General features: G+C 44.5%; 1 protein-coding gene across 2 annotated transcripts in view; it reads left to right on the forward strand.

Annotated features, from left to right (window-relative positions):
* The window catches only part of COL9A1 (collagen type IX alpha 1 chain), a 217546-nt gene that overhangs the window by 60975 nt on the left and 132548 nt on the right, over positions 1-24023 (forward strand). Inside the window, exons 6-10 of one of the 2 annotated variants that reach the window (XM_077289959.1) lie at positions 3035-3118; positions 20571-20591; positions 21844-21918; positions 22064-22099; positions 22184-22246. In XM_077289959.1, coding sequence (XP_077146074.1) covers positions 3035-3118; positions 20571-20591; positions 21844-21918; positions 22064-22099; positions 22184-22246 — 279 coding nt within the window. Of the gene's footprint in view, positions 1-3034; positions 3119-20368; positions 20533-20570; positions 20592-21843; positions 21919-22063; positions 22100-22183; positions 22247-24023 lie in introns of those variants that run through there. The other variant, XM_077289960.1, reaches the window with a different exon arrangement.

Raw genomic sequence — 24023 nt, forward strand, 5'->3', positions numbered from 1 at the left:
GGTCAAGCGCAGTGTGCCTCTGAAGCCGGAAGCATACACCCAGCTTTAAAGGCTCAATGACACTGTCGAATAGAGCCATGCATGCACAAGATTTGCAGAGAGCTGCTGATTACTCTGGCACTTGCAAATCATGTTATCACGCCCCCATAAAATGATACCTTGATATCTAAGATCGGATGTCCCATTCCAGAGAAATCCCCTTTCATTTAATATAAGCTCTCAGGGAGATCTATTTCCAGCCCATAGATCTTAACAGCTCATTAACATATTAAAAAAAAGTGGATTTTTCTGAAATAAGACATCGGACCACAGATATCAAGGTATCATTTTATTCAGCTTCCTATAACTTACATGCCCACACATACGTCCTAGAAGGGTTGATCTTACTGACAGATTCCCTTTCATTTCTAATATATTTGATTATCTATTTAAATACAATTACAGCAGTTTTATAGCATTTTGATGATCTTTTAATATTTATCCTGGTTCCCTTGCTAATATGACAACAGGTTAAACTTTGCCTGAAAAATGCTCCTAATACTGATTATTCCTGACATTAGCCAAAGGCGAAGGTTAATAAGAGCGATATTAGTCTAATGCTCACAAAAGCTCGACTCCTAGCTAAACATTAAGGCATGTAAATCTTATCTTTTCATTCCCTGGGGTTCTGCAGTACAAGATCAGTTTATTGAGGCTTAACATGATAAATAAATGTGAAAATGTCTCTGACTGATCTTTGTCTTAATAAAGTAATTTCCATAATATTTAAAAGCACAACTTTCTTTCCTTCTACTACCATGAGAAGCTGAATTTGTAAATGTCAATTAGGCTAGCCCAAGTGAGAAGTGCTGAAGCATGGATCTCTGGCATGCTGAGCGGTGGAGTGCAGCACATTACATTGCACTGTTGATTTCCTATGTGCAAATCCCAATAACCATTGTGCACACAGAGGGCAGCAAAGTCTCAGTTTAATGACCATGATTTTGCAAAATGATTCTGTCTGGTCGCATAAATGTATTTTTTTTCTCTGAGCATTCCGTACTCTGCAGAAATAATGTGCACGCCATTTTCAACTGCAGTGTGTTCTGTCTCCTAGTTTCCATAGCAATGATCATTTATGTATGAAAGGAATTCATTATCTCCCATAGCAGCTACCGTACAACAGGCAGTTGCAGGAGACTTTAGCTCTTCATCATAGGTCACATTATAGAGGCCAGTCTACATATCTCACAGTGGTGAAACATTTCACAGGATCATAGCAGTCAGTCACAGAGAGCCCCTTGTGAACCTGCTTTATGCAGTGCATACCAGCTGCACACGCTGTAGAATGGCCCTTCTTACATTGGGGTCATTCATATAATCAGATTCACAAGCTATGGATATGGCAGCACTGTGATGGACAGAAAGCAATTTAAAATGTAACGTAGCAATAAAAATTACGAAGGCACCACTAACAAAAATGATATTAAGGCACCACTCCAGCATTTTTTTACATTTTACCGCTGGAGTGGTGTCACTAATCTATCATCCCTGCCCCTAGTCTTACACTGATCAGCCGCCGTCATCATCTGTTATAGGGGTTGCTCCAGTTGTCTTCTGCAAGTTGTGACCTTCTGGATCATTCCAGTGTTTGCTGGGCGGACAGGAAGTCACTTCTCAATATAAGTCTATGAGAGCCAGAACGAGGCCAGCACAAGGTACTCATAGACTTGCATTGAGAGCTTGTGACCGTTACCTCTGACTTCCTGCCAGTCAGGAGCTGTGGTCACAAGATGGTGGGTCGGGACCAGAGCGGCACCAGGAACAGCTGAAGACGACAGCTGGTAAGTATAATGCTAAGGTCATGGAACTTACATTAGTTGCACCACTCCAATCCAGAAATAACCAAAAAATTGGTGGAGTGGTGCTTTATTAATTTTACACAAGAGTTTGCAGTTTTAGGTGTTTACTTCAGAATTCTGACATACAATGCCTTTAAAAAAAATGTTTGCGCAATGAGGAGTTGTGTAAAAGCAGTTTGAATTTTGATTTTTGTACGCCAGTCCCAAACGGTTCTGGCGCAATGGGTGGAAGATGGGTGGGATTACACGTGGCTAATCCCACTTTTATAATTCAAGAAAATTTACACCACTTTAGAGGCATAAAATTGTTCTCATGTCCCTGACTGGAATACATCTCTGGCACACCTTGTGCTACAACACCCCTTCATTGAGGCTAGCGTGAACAATTCCAGTCTTAGTGAATCAGGCCCTTCAAAATGTGGAATGTATTTATGATACAGTAGCCCAAAATTCCCCACTAAGTTTTATCCCAGACTATTTTTATGATAATCAGTGACCATTATCATTATGATTGTTAAAGAGAACCTGACAGCCGATTCGTGACTCATGCTGCCAGAACTACAGGCATTCAAATGGAACACTGGCTCCTTCGTTTCAGCCAGTTATGTTAGACTTTGAAATGCCGTGCTTCTTCGGAAAGAAATATTCATTTACAAGCCAGTCATATATACCCCCTGCTGCTCCATCCCGGCCCTCCATAGGTCACAACATGACCACAGCACATGACTCGCTGCAGCCAATCACTGGGCTTAGTCGTGCAATCAACATTAAATGGCGACACTAATTGGCTGCAGCTGTCACCCGCGGTACTTGTGATGTTACCGCTGCAGCCCTGACAACAAAGTCTGGGGGCAGAGACAGGAGGCATTGCTGGAGCGGTAGGGGATAAGTATGGCTAATTTTGGTGTTTTAACTAATAAAATGTTTATAAAATAAAAATATATATCTTGGAAACCTGTTTACATTTTGACATTGGCAGCAAATTTCAACTATGGGTTTGCTTTAGTTTTAAAGAAAATTTCCAGAAGTGTTCTAGTTTTAAATAATCTGTAAGATTGCACATGAGCCAGCAGTAGTGTGAATTATCTACTCATTCATCACAATATGCATACAGTCATGAATATAATGCCTTTCATCTATTTATCTGTGACTATCACATGGCAACTAAACCTGTTATAATTCTGTTTTCCCAGTTTGACCTCCAATGGATGTTAATTCATTGTGATCCTCTGCGACCTGAGAGAGAGTCCTGCACTGAGCTGGAAGCCCAAAGAGCGGTAAGTGGATATAGATAGTGACCTGCTCTGGATGCTTCCTACTTAAATATATAACATATAACTATGCAACGTTCTCTCTAAATGCACAGCAGTGGAACTTCTTTGAGATGAAAGAAAATTGCCTAGATCAGTGGTAGTCAGAAAATATATTTGCCATAGCTAAATTGTTATATACTGTTTAACCCTTTTCCAATCTGTGGGTTATTTTTATTTTTAAGTTAGAAGAGTTTTGTAGTGTCTACAGAATTACGGTAAGTAATGGTATGCCACAATGATGGAGCTGTGCCCAAACCATTAGTTGCAAATGCCAACTATGTTTCACTGTCATCACCTCACTTTAATGACCTAGATCGAAGATGGGTGACTATGGCAATTCGGTGATTAGATGGGGAAAGGGGCTTCCTCTGTTATCAATTCAATGCCCCCACAATATGATTGTGGTGTGCTGATAAATAGAGATGAGTGAATTTGTTCGGGTCCCTGCTTTTTCAGCAAGTTATAGCGCTTACCGAATAAGCTTCAGAGGGAACCCGGATATATGGAACACGCCGGCTGATCAGCTGTTCGGCTCCACAACTGCATGTGTCGTGGCTGTGTGACAGGCGCAACACATGCATGGAGAGCCTGTTTGTTGGGCTCTCTGTCCATGTGTTGTGCCTGTCACACAGCCGCGACACATGCAGCTGCGGCTCGGAACAGCTGATTATCGGAGCATTACAGGTTACCGATGCAGCTTATTCGGCAAGCGCTATAGCTTGTCAAATAGGGAGGGAGCCGAAAATATTCACTCATCTCTAATAATAATCTGTGATTTAGCAATGATCCCCAGATCTGACACTGACATAAGTCTACAGGGTCCTGCTAGAATCTAGGCATAGAAGGGTTCTCTGGGTTTAAAACTATAAATCTGCAGACTTGTGAATCCTCACATTGCGCGCTGTAAGGATTTTCCAGTGCTGGCGGATGTTGAACTTGCTGTTTTTTGATTCATTCTATTTGCCATAAAAATAAAAAATAAAAAGTGATCAAAAAGTTGTTCATGTACCATTGACAATGAAAAGTAACCCCATGAAAACAAACCATAATACACCATGGTTAAAGAGAAAAAAAAGTGTTAGTGGCTTCTTTTGTAGATTTCTCATGAATGGCTTACTGTATTTCTACAAAAAGGTATCAGTATTTATTATGAGCAAGCACCTTTGCAGCCATACCACTACCTCTATTTGAAAAACCATATTGATAGGTTCTCTTTAATGCCATATGTTTAACTTTTTCCAGAAAAATATTTCCCCTACAAAAAGAAAAAGAAAAATCAATTACACCATGTTCCAAATTATTATGCAAATTACATTTTTCTCGGATTTTCCAAAATGGTCGGTGCAAATAACAGTCAGTCTAATAAAAGTCATCACCCGTTAGAGTACACAGCGATTATTATTGAAGAAACCTCCCAATGATAATCTCCAAAATGAATAAAAACTCAAAATGCACTGTTCCAAATTATTAGGCACAGTAGAATTTCTAAACATTTGATATGTTTTAAAGAACTGAAAATGCTAATTTGTGGAATTTACAGCATTTGGAGGTCACTCATTGAACAAAAAAGCTATTTAACTCCAAAACATCCTAACAGCACAAGTTACATGTTAACATAGGACTCCTTCCTTGATATCACCTTCACAATTCTTGCATCCATTGAACTTGTGAGTTTTTGGAGAGTTTCTGCTTGTATTTCTTTGCATGAAGTCAGAATCTCCTCCCAGAGCTGCTGTTTTGATGTGAACTGCCTCCCACCCTCATAGATCTTTTGCTTGATGATACTCCAAAGGTTCTCTATAGGGTTGAGGTCAGGGGAAGATGGTGGCCACACCATGAGTTTATCTCCTTTTATGCCCATAGCAGCCAATGACTCAGAGGTATTCTTTGCAGCATGAGATGGTGCATTGTCATGCATGAAGATGATTTTGCTCCTGAAGGCACATTTTTGCTTTTTATACCATGGAAGAAAGTTGTCAGTCAGAAACTCTATATACTTTGCAGAGGTCATTTTCACACCTTCAGGAACCTTAAAGGGTCCTATAAGCTGGTTTCCCCATGATTCTGGCCAAAAACATGACTCCTCCACCTCCTTGCTGACGTCGCAGCCTTGGTGGGACATGGTGGCCATCCACCAACCATCCACTACTCCATCCATCTGGACCATCCAGGGTTGCTCGACACTCATCAGTAAACAAGACTGTTTGAAAATTAGTCGTAATGTATGTCTAGGCCCACTGCAACCGTTTCTGCTTGTGAACACTGTTTAGGGGTGGCTGAATAGTAGGTTTATGCACCACAGCAAGCCTTTGAAGGATCCTACACATTGAGGTCCGAGGGACTCCAGAGGCACCAGCAGCTTCAAATAACTGTTTGCTGCTTTGTAATGGTATTTTGGCAGCTGCTCTCTTAATCCAATGAATTTGTCTAGCAGAAACCTTCCTCATTATGCCTTTATCTGCATGAACTCTGTCTGTGCTCTGTTTCAGTAACAAATCTCTACACAGTATGATGATCACTCTTAAGTTTTCATGAAATATCTAATGTTTTCATACCTTGTCCAAGGCATTGCACTATTTAACAGCAGCAGAGAGATCCTTTTTATTTCCCATATTGCTTGAAACCTGTGGCCTGCTTAATAATGTGGAACATCATTTTTAAGTAGTTTTCCTTTAATTAGAATCAACTGGAAAATTAATTATCACTAGGGTTGAGCGAAACAGATCGGACAATTTCAAAAATCGCCGACTTTCGGCAAAGTCGGGTTTCGTGAAACCCGACACGATCCCAGGGTGGGATCGGCCATGCTGTCAGCGATCTTCGCGCCAAAGTCGCGTTTCGTATGACACTTTCAGCGCCATTTCTCAGCCAATGAAGGTGGTCGCAGAGTGTCGGCAGCGTGATGACATAGATCTCGGTCCCCACCGAGAAGGGCATGACAGTGATTGGCTTGCTTTCTGCGGCGTCACAGGGGCTATAAAGGGGCATGCACGCCGACCGCCATCTTACTTCTGCCAATCTGAGCATAGGGAGAGGTTGCTGGCAGCTTCATCAGAAGCAGGGATATTGTTAGGGAGGAAAGATTAACCCCCAAACCGCTTGTGCTGTAGCGGTTTCCACTGTCCAACACCACCTTTTCTTTGCAGGGACAGTGGAGGCCAGATTTCTGTGCATCAGCTCTCTAGCTTATAAGGCTCCCTGATAGCTGCATTGCTGTGTGTATGCCGCTGTGCAAACCAACTGCTTTTTTAAAAGCAAAAGTCCTGTTGCTCCTTTCTGCACAGTTCTATTGTTTATTTGTCCCCACTTTTGTGTGCAGCAGTCATTTTTATTGCTGGCTGCCATACTTGTCCTGACTCCTGAGATCATTATAGGGAGATTGTTATTGTAGTACCGTCCCCTTTTTTTTATATGTCTTCCAGCCACTTTCTGCCACTTATACTGTGTAGTGTAATACAGTGGGCCTGTTTTTTGTTTTTTTTTGCAGCAGTCTCCCACACATAAAAAGGGAGATTTATATTGCCACTAAGTGCATCTGCGTCAGTTCTGTTTGGCATATATCTGCCAGCCACGTTCTGCCACTTATACTGTGTAGTGTAATACAGTGGGCCTGTTTTTTTTTGCAGCAGTCTCCCACACATAAAAAGGGAGATTTATATTGCCACTAAGTGCATCTGGGTCAGTTCTGTTTGGCGTATATCTGCCAGCCACGTTCTGCCACTTATACTGTGTAGTGTAATACAGTGGGCCTGTTTTTTTTCGCAGCAGTCTCCCACACATAAAAAGGGAGATTTATATTGCCACTAAGTGCATCTGCGTCATTCCTGTTTGTGGTATATCTGCCAGCCACTTTCTGCCACTTATACTGTGTAGTGTAATACAGTGGGCCTTATTTTTGCCGCAGTCTCCCACACATAAAAAGGAGATTTATATTGCCACTAAGTGCATCTGCGTCAGTTCTGTTTGGCGTATATCTGCCAGCCACTTTTTGCCACTTATACTGTGTAGTGTAATACAGTGGGCCTGTTTTTTTTTTTGCAGCAGCAGTCTCCCACACATAAAAAGGGAGATTAATATTGCCACTAAGTGCATCTGGGTCAGTTCTGTTTGGCTTATATCTGCCAGCCACTTTCTGCCACCTATACTGTGTAGTGTAATACAGTGGGCCTTATTTTTGCCGCAGTCTCCCACACATAAAAAGGGAGATTTATATTGCCACTAAGTGCATCTGCGTCAGTTCTGTTTGCGTATATCTGTCAGCCACATTCTGCCACTTATACTGTGTTGTGTAATACAGTGGGCCTGTTTTTTTTTTTGCAACAGTCTCCCACACATAAAAAGGGAGATTTATATTGCCACTAAGTGCATCTGCGTCACTTCTGTTTGGCGTATATCTGCCAGCCACGTTCTGCCACTTATACTGTGTAGTGTAATATAGTGGGCCTGTTTTGTTTTTTTGCAGCAGTCTCCCACACATAAAAAGGGAGATTTATATTGCCACTAAGTGCATCTGCATCAGTTCTGTTTGGCGTATATCTGCCAGCCACTTTCTGCCACTTATACTGTGTAGTGTAATGCAGTGGGCCTTATTTTTGCCGCAGTTTCCCACACATGAAAAAGGGAGATTTATATTGCCACTAAGTGCATCTGCGTCAGTTCTGTTTGGCGTATATCTGCCAGTCACTTTCTGCCACTAATACTGTGTAGTGTAATACAGTGGGCCTTATTTTTGCCACAGTCTCCCACACATGAAAAAGGGAGATTTATATTGCCACTAAGTGCATCTGCGTCAGTTCTGTTTGGCGTATATCTGCCAGTCACTTTCTGCCACTAATACTGTGTAGTGTAATACAGTGGGCCTTATTTTTGCCACAGTCTCCCACACATGAAAAAGGGAGATTTATATTGCCACTAAGTGCATCTGCGTCAGTTCTGTTTGGCGTATATCTGCCAGTCACTTTCTGCCACTTATACTGTGTATTGTAATACAGTGGGCCTTATTTTTGCCGCTGTCTCCCACACATAAAAAGGGAGAGTTAAATTCTCAACAAGTTTACATACACCTTCTACCTTGCTTTACAGTACCATATAACGGTTGATAGTTTGTTTACACTTTTCCAAAAATGAGGAAGTCTGGTGGAAGAGGCCGTGGGCAGTCATTGCCAGCTGGTAATGATGTTAGTGGTGGTCGTGGAGGAGCATCTGGTGGTAGTGGGAAAAGCAAAATAGCTCCTTAGGCTCGAGTTGTTGAGCCAGCGTCATCATCTGGCTACACAAGGCCTCGAAGGCTCCCTTTTCTGGGACTAGGAAAACCGCTTTTAAAGCCGGAGCAGCAGGAAAAAGTTTTGTCTTTCCTTGCTGACTCAGCCTCTAGCTCTTTCGCCTCCTCTTCTGAAAGTTCCAAATTTAAAAGCAGAGAGTCGTCAGTAGATGCTCACGGTCAGGAACAAGTCGCTTCCTTGTGTCCTTCACCCAAAGCAAAAGTGAAGGATGCGGCAGTTGACACTACAGTTTACTCCATGGAGTTCTTTACACATACCGTGCCAGGATTAGAAAGGGAAATAGTTCACAGCCCATTACAAGATGAATCGGACATGGAGTGCACAGATGCACAGCCACAGCTAGATTTTCATGCTGTTCCATTGACTCAGATCACAACATTGCCCTCGCAGTGTACTCAGCCAGAATCTGACCCTGATGAGACTATGGTGCCCCATCCCGAACGCTATAGCACCTTACACCGTAACACAGAGGAAGGTGCACAGGACATTGAAGAGGAGGTGATAGATGACCCAGTTGTAGACCCAGATTGGCAGCCATTGGGGGAACAGGGTGCCACTGGCAGTAGCTCTGAAGCAGAGGAGGAAGAGCCACAGCAGGCATCAACATCGCAACAGCTTTCATCTGGCAGGCCCGTATCAGGCCCAAAACGTGTGTCGAAAACAAAACCAGTTTTAGGACAGCGTGGCCATCCGGTGAAAGCAGCACTGCGTGCAATGCCTGAAAAGGTATTCGATAGTAGGAAGAGTGCAGTGTGGCAATTTTTTTACCAAGATCCGAATGATCAGTGCAAAGTTATCTGTAAGAAATGCTCAAAGACCTTTAGCAGAGGGCAGAATGTCAAAAATTTAAATACAACGTGCATGCGTAGACATATAACCAGCATGCACTTGCAAGCCTGGACTAACTACCAATCGTCCCGTACCATTGGTGCACCTGCTCAGAATGAAGGTAGTTAGCAACGCTACATTGCTTCCCTCACTGTAAGCCCACCGGTTAGGACACCACCAGCAGCAAATGTGGAGGTATCGTCGCAAGGCCAAAGCAGTCAGGGAATCACAAGCTTTTTGGTAGGAAACACTGTATGTAGGTCAACATCGAGAATACCATCACCAACCCTCTCTCAATCCACCATGTCCACCACCACCACCACCGCTTGTTCCACCATATGCACGTCTCCAGTCCAGCTCACCCTACAAGAGACTCTCGTTAGGAAAAGAAAGTACTCACCCTCTCATCCGCATACACAGGGTTTGAACGCCCACATTGCTAGACTTATCTCGTTAGAGATGATGCCCTACCGGTTGGTTGAAAGCGAAGCTTTCAAAGTTCTGATGGCCTACGCAGTACCACGCTATGACCTACCCAGTCGACACTTCTTTGCGAGAAAAGCCATCCCAGCCCTCCACCAGCATGTCAAAGACCGCATTGTCCATGCACTCAGGCAATCAGTTAGTAGAAAGGTGCACCTCACAACAGATGCATGGACCAGTAGGCATGGCCAAGGACGTTACGTGTCCATCACGGCACACTGAGTTAATGTGGTGGATGCAGGGTCCACAGGGGACAGCCATAGTGGGACAGTTCTGCCTAGCCCACGGTCTAGGAAACAGTTGGCAGTAGGCGTTCGACAACCCTCCTCCTCCTCCACCTCCAGAAGCGAAAGCTCGTCCACAAAGCGCAGTCGCCTTACCACTCCATCCGCAGCTGCCAGTGTTGCACACAAGGTGTCTCATTATGGAACAGCTAGTGGTAAGCGTCAGCAGGCTGTGTTGGAAATGAAGTGTTTGGGCGACAACAGACACACCACAGAAGTTCTGGCCGAGTTCTTGCAGCAAGAAACTCAGTCATGGCTGGGCAGTGTACATCTTGAGGCAGGCAAGGTAGTCAGTGATAACGGAAGGAATTTTATGGCTGCCATAGCCCTTTCAGAACTGAAACACATACCTTGCCTGGCTCACACCTTGAACCTGGTGGTGTAGTGCTTTCTGAAAAGTTATCCGGGGTTACCAGCCCTGCTCCTGAAGGTGCGAAGACTTTGCTCACACATCCGCCGGTCGCCCGTACACTCCAGCCGTATGCAGAACCATCAGCGATCGTTGAAGCTTCCCCAGCACCGCCTAATAATCGACGTTGCAACAAGGTGGAACTCCACACTGCACATGCTTCAGAGGCTGTGCGAACAGAGGCGTGCTGTAATGTATTTGTGGGAGGATACACATACACGGGCAAGCACTTGGATGGCAGACATGGAGTTGTCTGGTGTGCAGTGGTCGATGCTACAAGACCTCTGTCAAGTCCTTCAGTGTTTTGAGGAATGCACACGGCTGGTAAGTGCAGACGACGCCATCATAAGCATGAGCATCCCACTAATGCATCTGCTGATGCAAAGTTTGACGCACATTAAGGAGCAAGCGTCTGCAGCCGAGGGGGATTGAAGCCTTGATGACAGTCAGCCATTGTCTGCACAAGGAACTCTCCTGGACGAGGTGGCGGATGAAGAGGAGGAGGAGAAATAGATGAACAGCGCTCCAACCGGGTGTATTGGTATCAAAAGTAGTTTATTTCGCCATAAAACAGCAACGTTTCGACCAAAATCTGGTCTTTTTCAAGCATGCCAATACACCCAGTTGGAGCGCTGTTCATCTATTTCTGCACTATTTGGAGGATCCAGGACGGTTCCCTGGACATGGAACGGGCACCCCTTTGAGTGAGTGCTGTCAGCCCCTTTCTTTTTTTTACTATGAAGAGGAGGAGGAGGAGGATGATGGGGATGAATATTTATGGGAGGAGGAAGCTTCTCAGGGGGCAATAGAAACTGGAAGGTCAGGTACAGGGTTTTTGCAGGAGACAACTGATGTTGATTTGCCAGAAAGTGCTCCTCAACCCAGCACAAGCAGTGAATTGACACCTGGAACATTGGCCCACATGGCTGATTATGCCTTGCGTATCCTAAAAAGGGACCCCTGCATTATCAAAATGATGACCGATGACGATTACTGGTTGGCCTGCCTCCTGGATCCACGCTATAAAGGGAAATTGCAAAATATCATGCCACATGAGAACCTTGAGAAAATATTGGCTACCAAACAAGCAACTCTTGTAGACCGTTTGGTTCAGGCATTCCCAGCACACAGCGGTGATGGTTCTCACACGACCTGCAGGGGGCAACATGGCAGAGGTGTTAGAGGTGCACAAATCAGAAGTGGCGTTGGACAGAGGGGTTTTATGACCAGGTTGTGGAGTGATTTTGCAATGACCGCAGACACGACAGGTACTGCTGCATCAATTCAAAGTGACAGGAGACAACATTTGTCCAGTATGGTTACGAACTATTTTTCCTCCCTTATCGATGTTCTCCCTCACCCGTCATTCCCCTTTGATTACTGGGCATCTAAAATAGACACCTGGCCTGAATTGGCAGAATATGCATTACAGGAGCTCGCTTGCCCAGCTGCTAGTGTGCTATGCTAGAAAGAGTATTCAGTGCTGCTGGTTCATTACTGACCGAAAAAAGGACTCGTCTGGCTACCCAAAATGTTGATGATCTAACCTTCATTAAAATGAACCAATCATGGATTTCAAATTATTTTGCCCCACCTTCCCCTGCTGACACGTAGCTCTCCTGTAAAAAGGTCTTGCTTTTGGCCTCCTCTTACTGACTGCTCCAATTCCTCCATTTGCAGCTGCTGAATGTCCACCATAGGCCATTTTTACACCTCCCTAAATGGGCTGACTCCCCACCCACGGGGCCGTGGTCACCACTTGGCACAAGCACACGTGCGAGTGCCGTTTGCCTGGACAGGTGGGTGTGCTCACTTTTGGGTGACGGCACTGGCACAGGGTCCCTCATAGTACAGTGAAATGTCTCTGGCGGTGGTGGTGCACACCCAACGTCAGACACACCATCGTAATATGAGTGGCCCTGGGCCAGTACCGCCGCCCACGAGAGAGTGTTCCCCCCAGCTCAAACAGTGCTCTACCACCTGCAAAACTTACCTCTCACTGCTCCACCACTGTTTAGTCTGTGCTGTTAAATCCTTCAATGGCACTGCCAATACAAATTTGTTGAAATGATAGATGATAGTAAAAATATACAGGGGCCCTGCCCTCCATTTAGACCTGTGAATACTGTGTGCAAACTACCACTGTCTGCTACTCAGCAGAGGAACCCACCCCTGTACCTAGCTATGCCACCTGTTTATTTAGGAACTTTTTTTTGCAGATATTTAGCCCACTTTACTTTTTTGGCCAACTAACTATGTCAGCCACTTCTTCCAGTTGTCCTCCACCGAACAAAGCAATGCTGCCAGTTCACTCCTGTTACCTGTTTTGAACTGCATTTAGACAACTTTTTTATTGTAGGCCTACTACCTGTGTCTGTCTGCGCCACACATTACAGCTGTCCTCCACTGATCAAAACAATGCCGCCCGTTCACTCCTGTTACCAGTTTTGAACTGGAATAAGCCTACTTACTTTTTTGGACCTACAAACTGTGTCTGCCCCTCATTACAGCTGTCCTCCGCTGAACAAAGCAATGACCCCACTTTACTCCAGTTACCAATTTTGAACTGAATTTAGCCTACTTTTTTATTTTAGGCCTTCTACCTGTGTCTATCTGCGCCACTCAAGTCATTACAGCTGTCCTCCACTGAACAAGGCTGAGCTTCAATCTTCAGGCTTTCGGCCAGTATATAGAATATGAAACTGCATTTGGCCTACTAGATTGGTTGGGCCCTACAAACGGTGTCTGCCGCTCCTTGGTGTTCTCCTCCACTGATCAAAGCTGAGCTTCAATCTTCAGGCTTTCGGCCTGTATAAAATATTAAACTGCATTTGGCCTACTAGTTTGGTTGGGCCCTACTAACGGTGTCTGCCGCTCCTTGGGGTTCTCCTCCACTGATCAAAGCTGAGCTTCAATCTTCAGGCTTTCGGCCTGTATATAGAATATGAAACTGCATTTGGCCTACTAGTTTGGTTGGGCGTACTTACGGTGTCTGCCACTCCCTGGTGTTCTCCTCCACTGATCAAAGCTGAGCTTCAATCTTCAGGCTTTCGGCCTGTATAACATATTAAACTGCATTTGGCCTACTAGTTTGGTTGGGCCCTACTAACGGTGTCTGACGCTCCTTGGTGTTCTCCACCACTGATCAAAGCTGAGCTTCAATCTTCAGGCTTTCGGCCTGTATTTAGAATATGAAACTGCATTTGGCCTACTAGTTTGGTTGGGCATACTTACGGTGTCTACCGCTCCTTGGTGTTCTCATCCACTGATCAAAGCTGAGCTTCAATCTTCAGGCTTTCGGCCTGTATTTAGAATATGAAACTGCGTTTGGCCTACTAGTTTGGTTGGGCCCTACTAACGGTGTCTGCCGCTCCTTGGTGTTCTCCTCCACTGATCAAAGCTGAGCTTCAATCTTCAGGCTTTCGGCCTGTATAACATATTAAACTGCATTTGGCCTACTAGTTTGCTTGGGCCCTACTAACGGTGTCTGCTGCTCCTTGGTGTTCTCCTCCACTGATCAAAGCTGAGCTTCAATCTTCAGGCTTTCGGCCTGTATTTAGAATATGAAACTGCATTTGGCCTACTAGTTTGGTTGGGCCCTACTAACGGTGTCTGCCGCTCCTTGGTGTTCTCCTCCACTGATCAAAGCTGAGCTTCAATCTTCAGGCTTTCGGCCTGTATATAGAATATGAAACTGCATTTGGCCTACTAGTTTTGTTGGGCGTACTTACGGTGTCTGCCGCTCCTTGGTGTTCTCATCCACTGATCAAAGCTGAGCTTCAATCTTCAGGCTTTCGGCCTGTATTTAGAATATGAAACTGCATTTGGCCTACTAGTTTGGTTGGGCCCTACTAACGGTGTCTGCCGCTCCTTGGTGTTCTCCTCCACTGATCAAAGCTGAGCTTCAATCTTCAGGCTTTCGGCCTGTATAACATATTAAACTGCATTTGGCCTACTAGTTTGGTTGGGCCCTACTAACGGTGTCTGCTGCTCCTTGGTGTTCTCCTCCACTGATCAAAGCTGAGCTTCAATCTTCAGGCTTTCGGCCTGTATTTAGAATATGAAACTGCATTTGGCCTACTAGTTTGGTTGGGCCTACTTACGGTGTCTGCCGCTCCTTCGTGTTCTCCTGTGCTTTTCTCCTGTGCTTCAATCTTCAGGCTTTCGGCCTATATTTAGATTATGAAACTACATTTGGCCTACTCATTTGGTTGGGCCTACTTACGGTGTCTGCCGCCCCTTGGTGTTCTCCTCCACTGATCAAAGCTGAGCTTCAATCTTCAGGCTTTCTGCCTGTATAACATATTAAACTGCATTTGGCCTACTAGTTTGGTTGGGCCCTACTAACGGTGTCTGCCGCTCCTTGGTGTTCTCCACTGATCAAAGCTGAGCTTCAATCTTCAGGCTTTCGGCCTGTATTTAGAATATGAAACTGCATTTGGCTTACTAGTTTGGTTGGGCCTACTTACGGTGTCTGACGCTCCTTGGTGTTCTCCTGTGCTTTTCTCCTGTGCTTCAATCTTCAGGCTTTCGGCCTATATTTAGAATACGAAACTGCATTTGGCCTACTCGTTTGGTTGGGCCTACTTACGGTGTCTTCCGCTCCTTGGTGTTCTCCACTTATCAAAGCTGAGCTTCAATCTTCAGGCTTTTGGCCTGTATATAGAATATGAAACTGCATTTGGCCTACTAGTTTGGTTGGGCCTACTTACAGTGTCTGCCGCTCCTTGGTGTTCTCCTGTGCTTTTCTCCTGTGCTTCAATCTTCAGGCTTTCGGCCTATGTTTAGAATATGAAACTGCATTTGGCCTACTAGTTTGGTTGGGCCCTACTAACGGTGTCTGCCGCTCCTTGGTGTTCTCCTCCACTGATCCAAGCTGAGCTTCAATCTTCAGGCTTTCGGCCTGTATAACATATTAAAACTGCATTTGGCCTACTTGTTTGGTTGGGCCTACTAACGGTGTCTGCCGCTGCTTGTTGCTCTCCTCCACTGAACAAAGCAGTGCCGCCTGATTACTCCTGTTACCAATTTTGAACTTTATTTGGCCCACTTTATTATTTGGGCCTACTAACTGTGTCTGCCATACATTACAGTTGTCCTCCACTGAACAAAGCAATGCCGCCTGTTTAGTCCTGTTCCCAATTTTGAACTGCATTTAGCCTACTTTATTCTTTGGGCCTATATCTGTTTCCTCCTCATCCTGCCCATTGCCCAACCACTGCTAGATGAGTCTGCTGGTACATTGACCTAGACCACTACATTCCCCTTGCACTCTACACAGCCAGTATCTGACCCTGCTGAAAGTCTGGTTCCCCTTCCCGCATACTATACCACCTTACACGGGGACAAAGAGGAAGGTGCAGATGAAAGCGCAGGTTCCTTCATCAGGTGGGGGGGCATACTCGTTGGCGACGTCACTGGCACAGGGCCCCTCATAGTACGCAAAAGTGTCTCTGCCGCTGGGAGGCGCCCCCGCCTTCAAACTCCGCCGTATTTTGAGGGGCCCTGTGCCAGTGCCAATGCGAACGAGTGTACCCCCCCTGCTTGCTCAGGATCACAGCACTTGCAGAGTTGAAATACTTACCTCTCCCTGCTCCACCACCGTGACGTAGTCCACGTTTCCTGGGCCCACAAAAAACTTGAGCCAGCCCTACCCCCCCACAACTTTAGCCAAATGATCCCCAATTTCCAATTCCTAACTATTATTATAAGGTAAATTAAGATTGACAAGCTTAAGTAACAAGAATTGATATTTTTGGCATTAAAATGGGCACTGTAGGTGTTTTCCTGTCCTCCACTCAATGCCGACTTTGCTTCCCCATTGACTTGCATTGGGTTTCGGGTTTCGGTCGACCCCCGACTTTTCGCAATAATCGGCCGATTTCACCTGACTCGACTTTTGACAAAGTCGGCTTTCGCGAAACCCGACTCAATCCTAAAAAAGTAAAAGTCGCTCAACTCTAATTATCACGTATTTAAGATTGATTTCAGTGATCCATTGAGCCCTGAGACACAATACCAATCACTAGTTTATTTGAAAAACAAAACAATTAAATCTTTATGACACTTAAATCCAATTTACATAATAATTTTGAACACAGTGTATTAAGTTGCCCAGATGAAAAGTAGAACAATTATTTAATGTTATCCATTTTTGGAAAGGATAAGTAAAATAGCAATTGGATTCAGGTGCCGACAAAGTGTGTGTGTAGTCAATCTATGTGCGTAAGACTTGAAGATCGTCACATCACACGCAGCTGGCGGCAACAATGAGCAATCATGTGACCATAAGTATTCGATATGCATACAGGACTTCCGGTAACATTCCGACTAGTATGCATGACCTTGCTCAATGCAAATTAATTAGACGAGGACGCACACGTCTAGTTTGAATGTGGCCAGGAGTATGCATATCACCAGGGCCGGCGTTAGTGGCAGGCAGGCCAGTCAGATGCCTAGGACCCCCACTCTCTCAGGGGCCCCTACTCTCCAACCCCCTCCAGCCAGTGGTGTGCGCTATTAATGGCACACCATGCAACCGCTATGGGGCCCGGTGTTGCCCCCCGTGCATTAAACTTATCGGCGTCATAGACACCGATACAGTTGAAAGCAATGATGGATGAGAGCGTGTCAAATGATGCTACCTCTTCCTGCATGCTTTCTGTGCAAGCAGAGGAGCTGATGAGACGCTCTGCAGAAGCCAGAACAGCGAGGAAACAAGGAGAGGTAAGTACTGTTTGTGTCTGCATTAATGTGTGTGTAATATTGCTGGACTGTGGGGCTGCATTAGTATGTGTGTGTGAATGTGTGCGAGTGCTGCATTATACTGTGTGTATGGGGGCTGTATTAGGCTACGTTCACATTTGCGTTGTTGTGTGTTGCGTCGGTGACGCATCGGCGACGCAACGCACAACGCATGCAAAACGCATGCAAAACGCATGCAAAACGCATTGTTTTGTGTCGCATGCGTCCTTTTTTTGCTTGATTTTGGATGCACAAAATATGCAACTTGCTGCGTCCTCTGCGCCCTGACGCGTGTGCCGCAGTGACGCATGCGTCACAAAACACAAGTGCAATGCATGTCCATGCGCCCCCATGTTAAATATAGGGGCGCATGACGCATGCGGCGCACAACACTAATGTGAACGTAGCCTTATACTGTGTGTGTGGGCTGTATTTTACTGTGTAAGTGTGTGGGGGGCTGCATTATACTCTGTGTGTGTCTGGGCTTCATTATACTGTGTGTAGGGGGTCTGCATTATACTGTGTATGTGAGGGTTGCATTATACTGTGTGTGTGGGGGGCTGCATTATACTGTGTGTGGTGATTTGGGGGCTGCATTATACTGTGTGTGTCTGGGCTGCATTATACTGTGTGTGTCTGGGCTGCATTATACTGTGTATGTGAGGGTTTCATTATACTGTGTATACTGTGTGTGTAGTGGCGTTGAATTATACTTTGAGAGGCTGCTGCATTGTACTCTGAGGGGGCACTGCATTATACTCTATGAGGGGATGCTGCATCATACTCTGTGGGGGAGCTGCATTATACTCTATTGGAGGCCGCATTGTACTTTATGGGAAGGCTGCATTATACTGTGTGTGTAGGGTTGTATTATACTGTGTGTGGAGGGGTTGCATTATACTGTGTATGTGTGCGGGAACTGCATTATACTCGATGGAGAAGGCTGCATTATACTCTTGGGGCCACATTGTACTCTATGGGAAGACTGCATTATACTGTGTGTGTTTTGGGTGGGCTGCGTTATACTGTGTGTGCGGGTGTTGAATTATACATTGAGGGACTGCTGCATTGTACTCTGAGGGGGCGCTGCATTATACTCTTTGAGGGGACGCTGCATCATACTCTATGGGGGAGCTGCATTATACTCTATTGGAGGCGGCATTGTACTTTATGGGAAGGCTGCATTATACTGTGTGTGTGGGGTTGTATTATACTGTGTATGGAGAGGTTGCATTATACTGTGTGTATGGGGGGTTGACTTATACTCTCTGAGGCGGCTGTATTATACTCTGTAAGGGAGCTGCATTATATTATATATGGGGGCATTGCATTATACTCTGAGGGGGCTCTGAATTGTGCTTTATGAGGGGGCACTGCATTGTACTTTATGAGGGGGACACTGCATTGTACTCTATGAAGGGGTGCTGCATTGTACTCTATGAGGGGGCTGCATTATACTCCTATGAGGGGGCGCTGCATTATTCTCTATGTGGGCACTGCATTATACTCTGAGGGGGTGCTTCATTATACTCTATGAGTTGGGCTGCATTATACTCTGAGGGGGACTGAATTATACTTTATTGAGGACTCTGAGTTGCATTATACTATATGGGGGTTGCATTGTACTCTATCAAGGACCATGGGGAGTGCATTACACTATATGTACTATATGGGACCTGCAGTATACTGTATCAAGGACTATAGGGAATGCATTATACTATATGAAGGACTATGGGGTGCATTATACTGTGAGGAGTGCATGCTACTATGTGGAGGACTATGGGAAGTTTATTAAAATATATGGAGGGATATTGGGCACATTACACTATGTGGAGGACTATGGGGCATATTATACTATATGGAGGACTATGGGGTGTGCACTGTACAATATGGAGGACTATGGGGTGTATTATACTAAACAAACAAAATGCTGCATATTCATCGAGTGATTGTTTATGCCAGAACAAAAATCATTGTTTTCAGCAGCACATCGCCTTGTGAAAACTGCAGATAAGCTGCCAATAACATGATACTGTATGGGGACATATTAATCTACTAATGATCATTCTGTGCTCATCATTGTTCCTCAGCTGGTGTAAAGAAGCTAGGAAACAAGCATTGATCGACTTCAACATTGCCAATCGCAATTGTTTAGCGGCCTGAACTTAGTGCATGTAAATACAACAGAAATGTTTCTGTGTGATGTGGAATAAGTGAGCATTTGAGGCCCCATTTTAAACTTTTGTCCAGGACCCCACTTTGTCTAAAACCGGACCTACATATCACATACTGGCAGTTACATGACCGCTTGGGCTTGCTGCTGGCACTAGAATATCCTCAGGGCGTGCCCTGTGTGCGATGTGAGGATCCCCAAGTCTGCAGTCACATAGAGTGACTTCAGGCTTTCATGATGAATCTGCACAACCCCTTTTGTATTAGCAATCTAATTTTGCCTTTTTAAAGCTTTAAAGCCATGTATGTAAATGTAAATGACAGTGTTAATTACCTTTAAATATATACATATATTTTTGTAAAAAAATGATTATATGAGCATATTTGTAGTTCAGGACTCTAGGACAGTTGGGTGGCTAAACATGTGATGTAATCACAGCAGTCATGCTGATTGTCACCCAACTTTCCCATAAACAGATAAAACTTAGCAAAATTTTAGCAGTTTGTGAAAAGATGACAATTCATGGGCTGAAATATCTTTTATTTTGAGGAATAATTTTCTTGAAATGGGTTTTAATACGCGAGTGGATCAGGCTTTCACAGCCTTAGTGAGGTTAATGCCAAAATTTAAGAATAATGAAATATAAATGTAAAAAAAGAAGAAAAAATAGTGTCATGTAAGTAATTTCTTGCTTCCTGATAAGACGCAGGTTATAAGGTGACGGCGTGGGAATTTCATATTGGTCAAATAAAAATGAAGCTATTATACCAAATTGAAGAGGGTGTTCTGTGAGGTCAATAACCCCTTCCTACCAGTCCCAAGTAAATGCAGTTGTAGTATTACATTAAAGTCCCAGCTTCCAGAGGAAGGGTTAAAAGACCTTCACCATCGTACCTTTCCCATCCCACAGACTAGGCATCCTCCAATCATTACTACCCTCCTCCCAGAACATTAATAAACATAAGGATCCGAGTCTTCTCCAGGGCTTACCTTGCTTCTTGCGTTAGCTCATTCACTTGGGGGATTTTTCTTGTGGGTCCTAATATTGGACAGGGGCTAAGGATACTGCGATTTCTCCCCTGGCCATAGGTCTCACCATGGCTAAAAGTGTCAGGGAAAGCAGTGTCCTCCTGCTGGTGCTAGGGTTGCACCTCATTAGCTTCTCCTTAGCTCAAGTAAGTGTCAACTAACTTCCTTCATTTGTCTTTTCCAGGTCACCCAGGTATTGATAAAGGTAAGAGATGTTGCATAGGGCGGATGTTTGTAGAATGGCTATACATTCCCTGAATGTATCTGCTTACAGCAAAGAAAGTGTTATCTGATAAAAGTTTGACTACTTTGTGAAAAGTTTACAAAACTTTCTAGCTCAGCATAAGTGATGTTCCAGTGATACAGTGTATACTGCAATGACTTGCATGGCACAGTGTTCTGTGGTTATCTTATGTGCACACAGGGGCAAAATAATGCTTTTAAGGAGACTACTTTTACATTTCTTATTTGGCTAATCACTCCCTGGGCATGCCAATTACATGCCAATTAAACACCGCTTTACTTAAAGTCATGCAGCCAGCATGGAGGGATTTCAAACACATAGTGAGTCAGAAAGTGAGTCTCAGGAGGACCATTGCCAGATGTGGAAATAGACTAGGGGGCGATGAAGGGTTAATGGGAATGCATCTCAATGCTTATCGAAGTAAATAGGGTGACAGTATAGGATTCGGGCAAGAAATAGTTATCTAGGGGCAGAGAGTTTAGTAAGAGGGAAGGAATTATGAAGGGGTTAAGATGTCATAGGGTTAATATAATTGCAGAACAGGCATTTTGGTTATTTGGGGAGAAGAACAGACAGGTCCAGGTAATAAAGGATTAGGGTGAGGGGTGTAGTACAGGGGTTACATTAGTACATGAGGGTGCAGTACAGGGGTCAGGAGGTGGTAAGGAAGCAGAATGTAGGGTTACCTGGCTAATGACATCGCACTACAGCAGTGCGGGCCAGTTCTCATCCAGGGGATGGACTTGACGTCGCTTACTCCCAACCTCTCTGCACATGGAGGAGGGAGGCAGAGCAGAGACCTCTACCTCACAATGTCCTCTTTGTAAACCCTCATACAGCCACTGTAAAAATAGATGGAGAAAAAAAAAGCAAATAAGAAAGAGCACATTCATCCTGCCCGCAGGGGCTGCAGCCTGCACACTCCACAGTCACAGCAGTACAGAGAATATGCCACACATAATAGACAGGTCAGATCTAACCTGTATAATGAGCATAGTCGTGTAATTATCGGACATATGCAACAATGCTGAAGTATGACAGCTGTCAGTCACCGCTTGTGTTTGTGTTCATATATCCAGACCATATATGATCGTTACATCCTACTATAGGTCTTTACTGTGATGTTGGATATATAGCTATATACGTTCAGTCTAATAACAGATATACACGGTCTTGTACGCAGTATACCTAATGTATCCTATTGTTTTATCAGAGAGGACCCCCAGGACCCCCTGGACCAGCAGGTCCCCCTGGAACATCCGGAGTTCCTGGCATAGATGGCATTGATGTAAGTGTCATATTTAGGGCAGATTGTCTATATATACTTCAGTAACTGGAAGGATCATGCCGCCCATACAATCTACTGTCACCTATGTGTTGAATGTAGTTGTCATTTGTCAATGGAGCTGAATTTTCCACTTTTTCTATGACAGGGAGACAGGGGTCCAGATGGTCCTCCAGGCCCTCCGGTAAGTTTCCAGAATCCTCCAGACTGCTGTGTGTTTTATTTATTTTTTTCTTTTATTACTAATTGTGATAATTCCTCTAATCAGGGTCCAGATGGAGAATCGGGCAAACCAGGATCTCCCGGGCTACCAGGCGAGCCAGGAGCTGATGTGAGTATGATCACTATTACAAGGTGTTTTTTAGGATGCCGAGGTTGTGTGAGGAGGAGTTAGGTCCCTGCAGACGTCTTCTCTATGCCGTCTGGATAGAGGGCTTGTTGTCTGCACATAGCCTTGTGTTGGAGAGGATGGCTGAGGCTCAGATATCACAGCAGACTGTGTGTGAGCTCCATTCACCAACAAGAGCCCTCACAGTGCTCACTTGTACTTACAATGTTAGAACATGACATAGTATCTATTCTAATGCTGTGAATCCAGTTTATTACTATTTCATACAGGGGTGACATTTTTTAAATGCAGCAGAGCCGATTTTGTCATTTGGCATGTAGAACTTTGCTATGTTGCTATGTTGTCTATTCTAAGTTTTATGACTAGTTTGAAAAAATTATATATATATTTTTGGGAGCATAAAAGCATAAATGCAGAATAAAATGTGGTTGAAAAGATGTTTTTTGTTAGTTTGTTACAAATTCTATTTAACTGATTAATTGCGTCTGTTTCTGGGAAAGCTGGGGACAAGTCATTTGGTGATAATTGTGGACTCTACAGACTTCAGAATGGCAGATTTGCTATAGCCGAGCAAACAGAAAGTGAGGGACATGTATTAGGTGCCTTAGCAGACTTTGGGACGACCTGGTCTTAATTATCTCCAGTTCAGTACGTTGGCCGTGTTAGCTGTCACCCAGCTTTCCAGGAAATGATGGCTCGGACTGGCCCACTGTAGAGCAGGAGAATCCTCCTGTGGGCCACCACTCTCTTATATGAGCGGTACTTGGCACAATATACTTTGTACAGACAAACGCAGCATCTTATTCATGTAACAATCTTCCCAGTTCATTGTTATATAAATTTGTGATTAAGGATAATGTCAGGTTTGCATGTAGCTGAAAGGTGGGGCCCTGGAGTGGTTACTGGTGGGCCCATGGCACCCCAGCCTGGCACTGCCTGCAGGTAGTGTCAGTGTTGCATATTGTGGGCTGTGATTATCCATTAGTATACTGACAGCTGCCTCGTCATGTACTTTGTGATGTATTAGAAATCTCGTCTCGTACATCAGACAATAACATATGGTATGACAATGTCTCCATATCATAGCAGACATTTCCTCACCAGTGATTTTATAGGAGACGTCACATAGCTTCCTGCTCGACAGCATCTTTGCTCTGATCAAATTGCATGTTTGTCATATCGTGCTGATAGAGTATGCTGAGCCCGGATCTGTGGGGCCTGCAGGCTGACTGTAATTATTACAATTACATGGGCTGCATGCACAATGCTGATGGCATGTGAAACCTCCGCACTTTACAGTCAGCCCATCTTACTTCTGTGACTTGGATTTTTAACACATATTGAGGGGCTATAAATAAGTCACCTTTTTCCTACATCTTGCATATGTTTGTTGGCTGCAATCAAAAAAATTACCTTAAACGTAATTATTCCGATTAATACCTAGGTGTACTACATAGGTGTAGCAGAGCTGAATGACACACTGCTATACAGGTGGGATCTGTAATGCTATCACTTATATCAGATCCATAAAATGAAGACTTTATCTGTTATGTCACTGGCTCAATTCGGAACATGATGGATAACATGAATCCATTTACCGGAATGAGGGAGAACACAATTAAAATTCCCAGCATGTTGCAGCACTGTGCACTGTGAGCGCAGAGAAGGACCCCAGCCTTGTCATTTCTAATAAGTCCCATTTACTGCCCTTTGACCTTCGGGGCTTATGACATCCAGTTACCTGCTGTGGGCCACAGTG

This window comes from Ranitomeya variabilis, chromosome 2 (assembly GCF_051348905.1).
Source record: "Ranitomeya variabilis isolate aRanVar5 chromosome 2, aRanVar5.hap1, whole genome shotgun sequence".
Lineage (NCBI taxonomy): Eukaryota > Metazoa > Chordata > Amphibia > Anura > Dendrobatidae > Ranitomeya > Ranitomeya variabilis.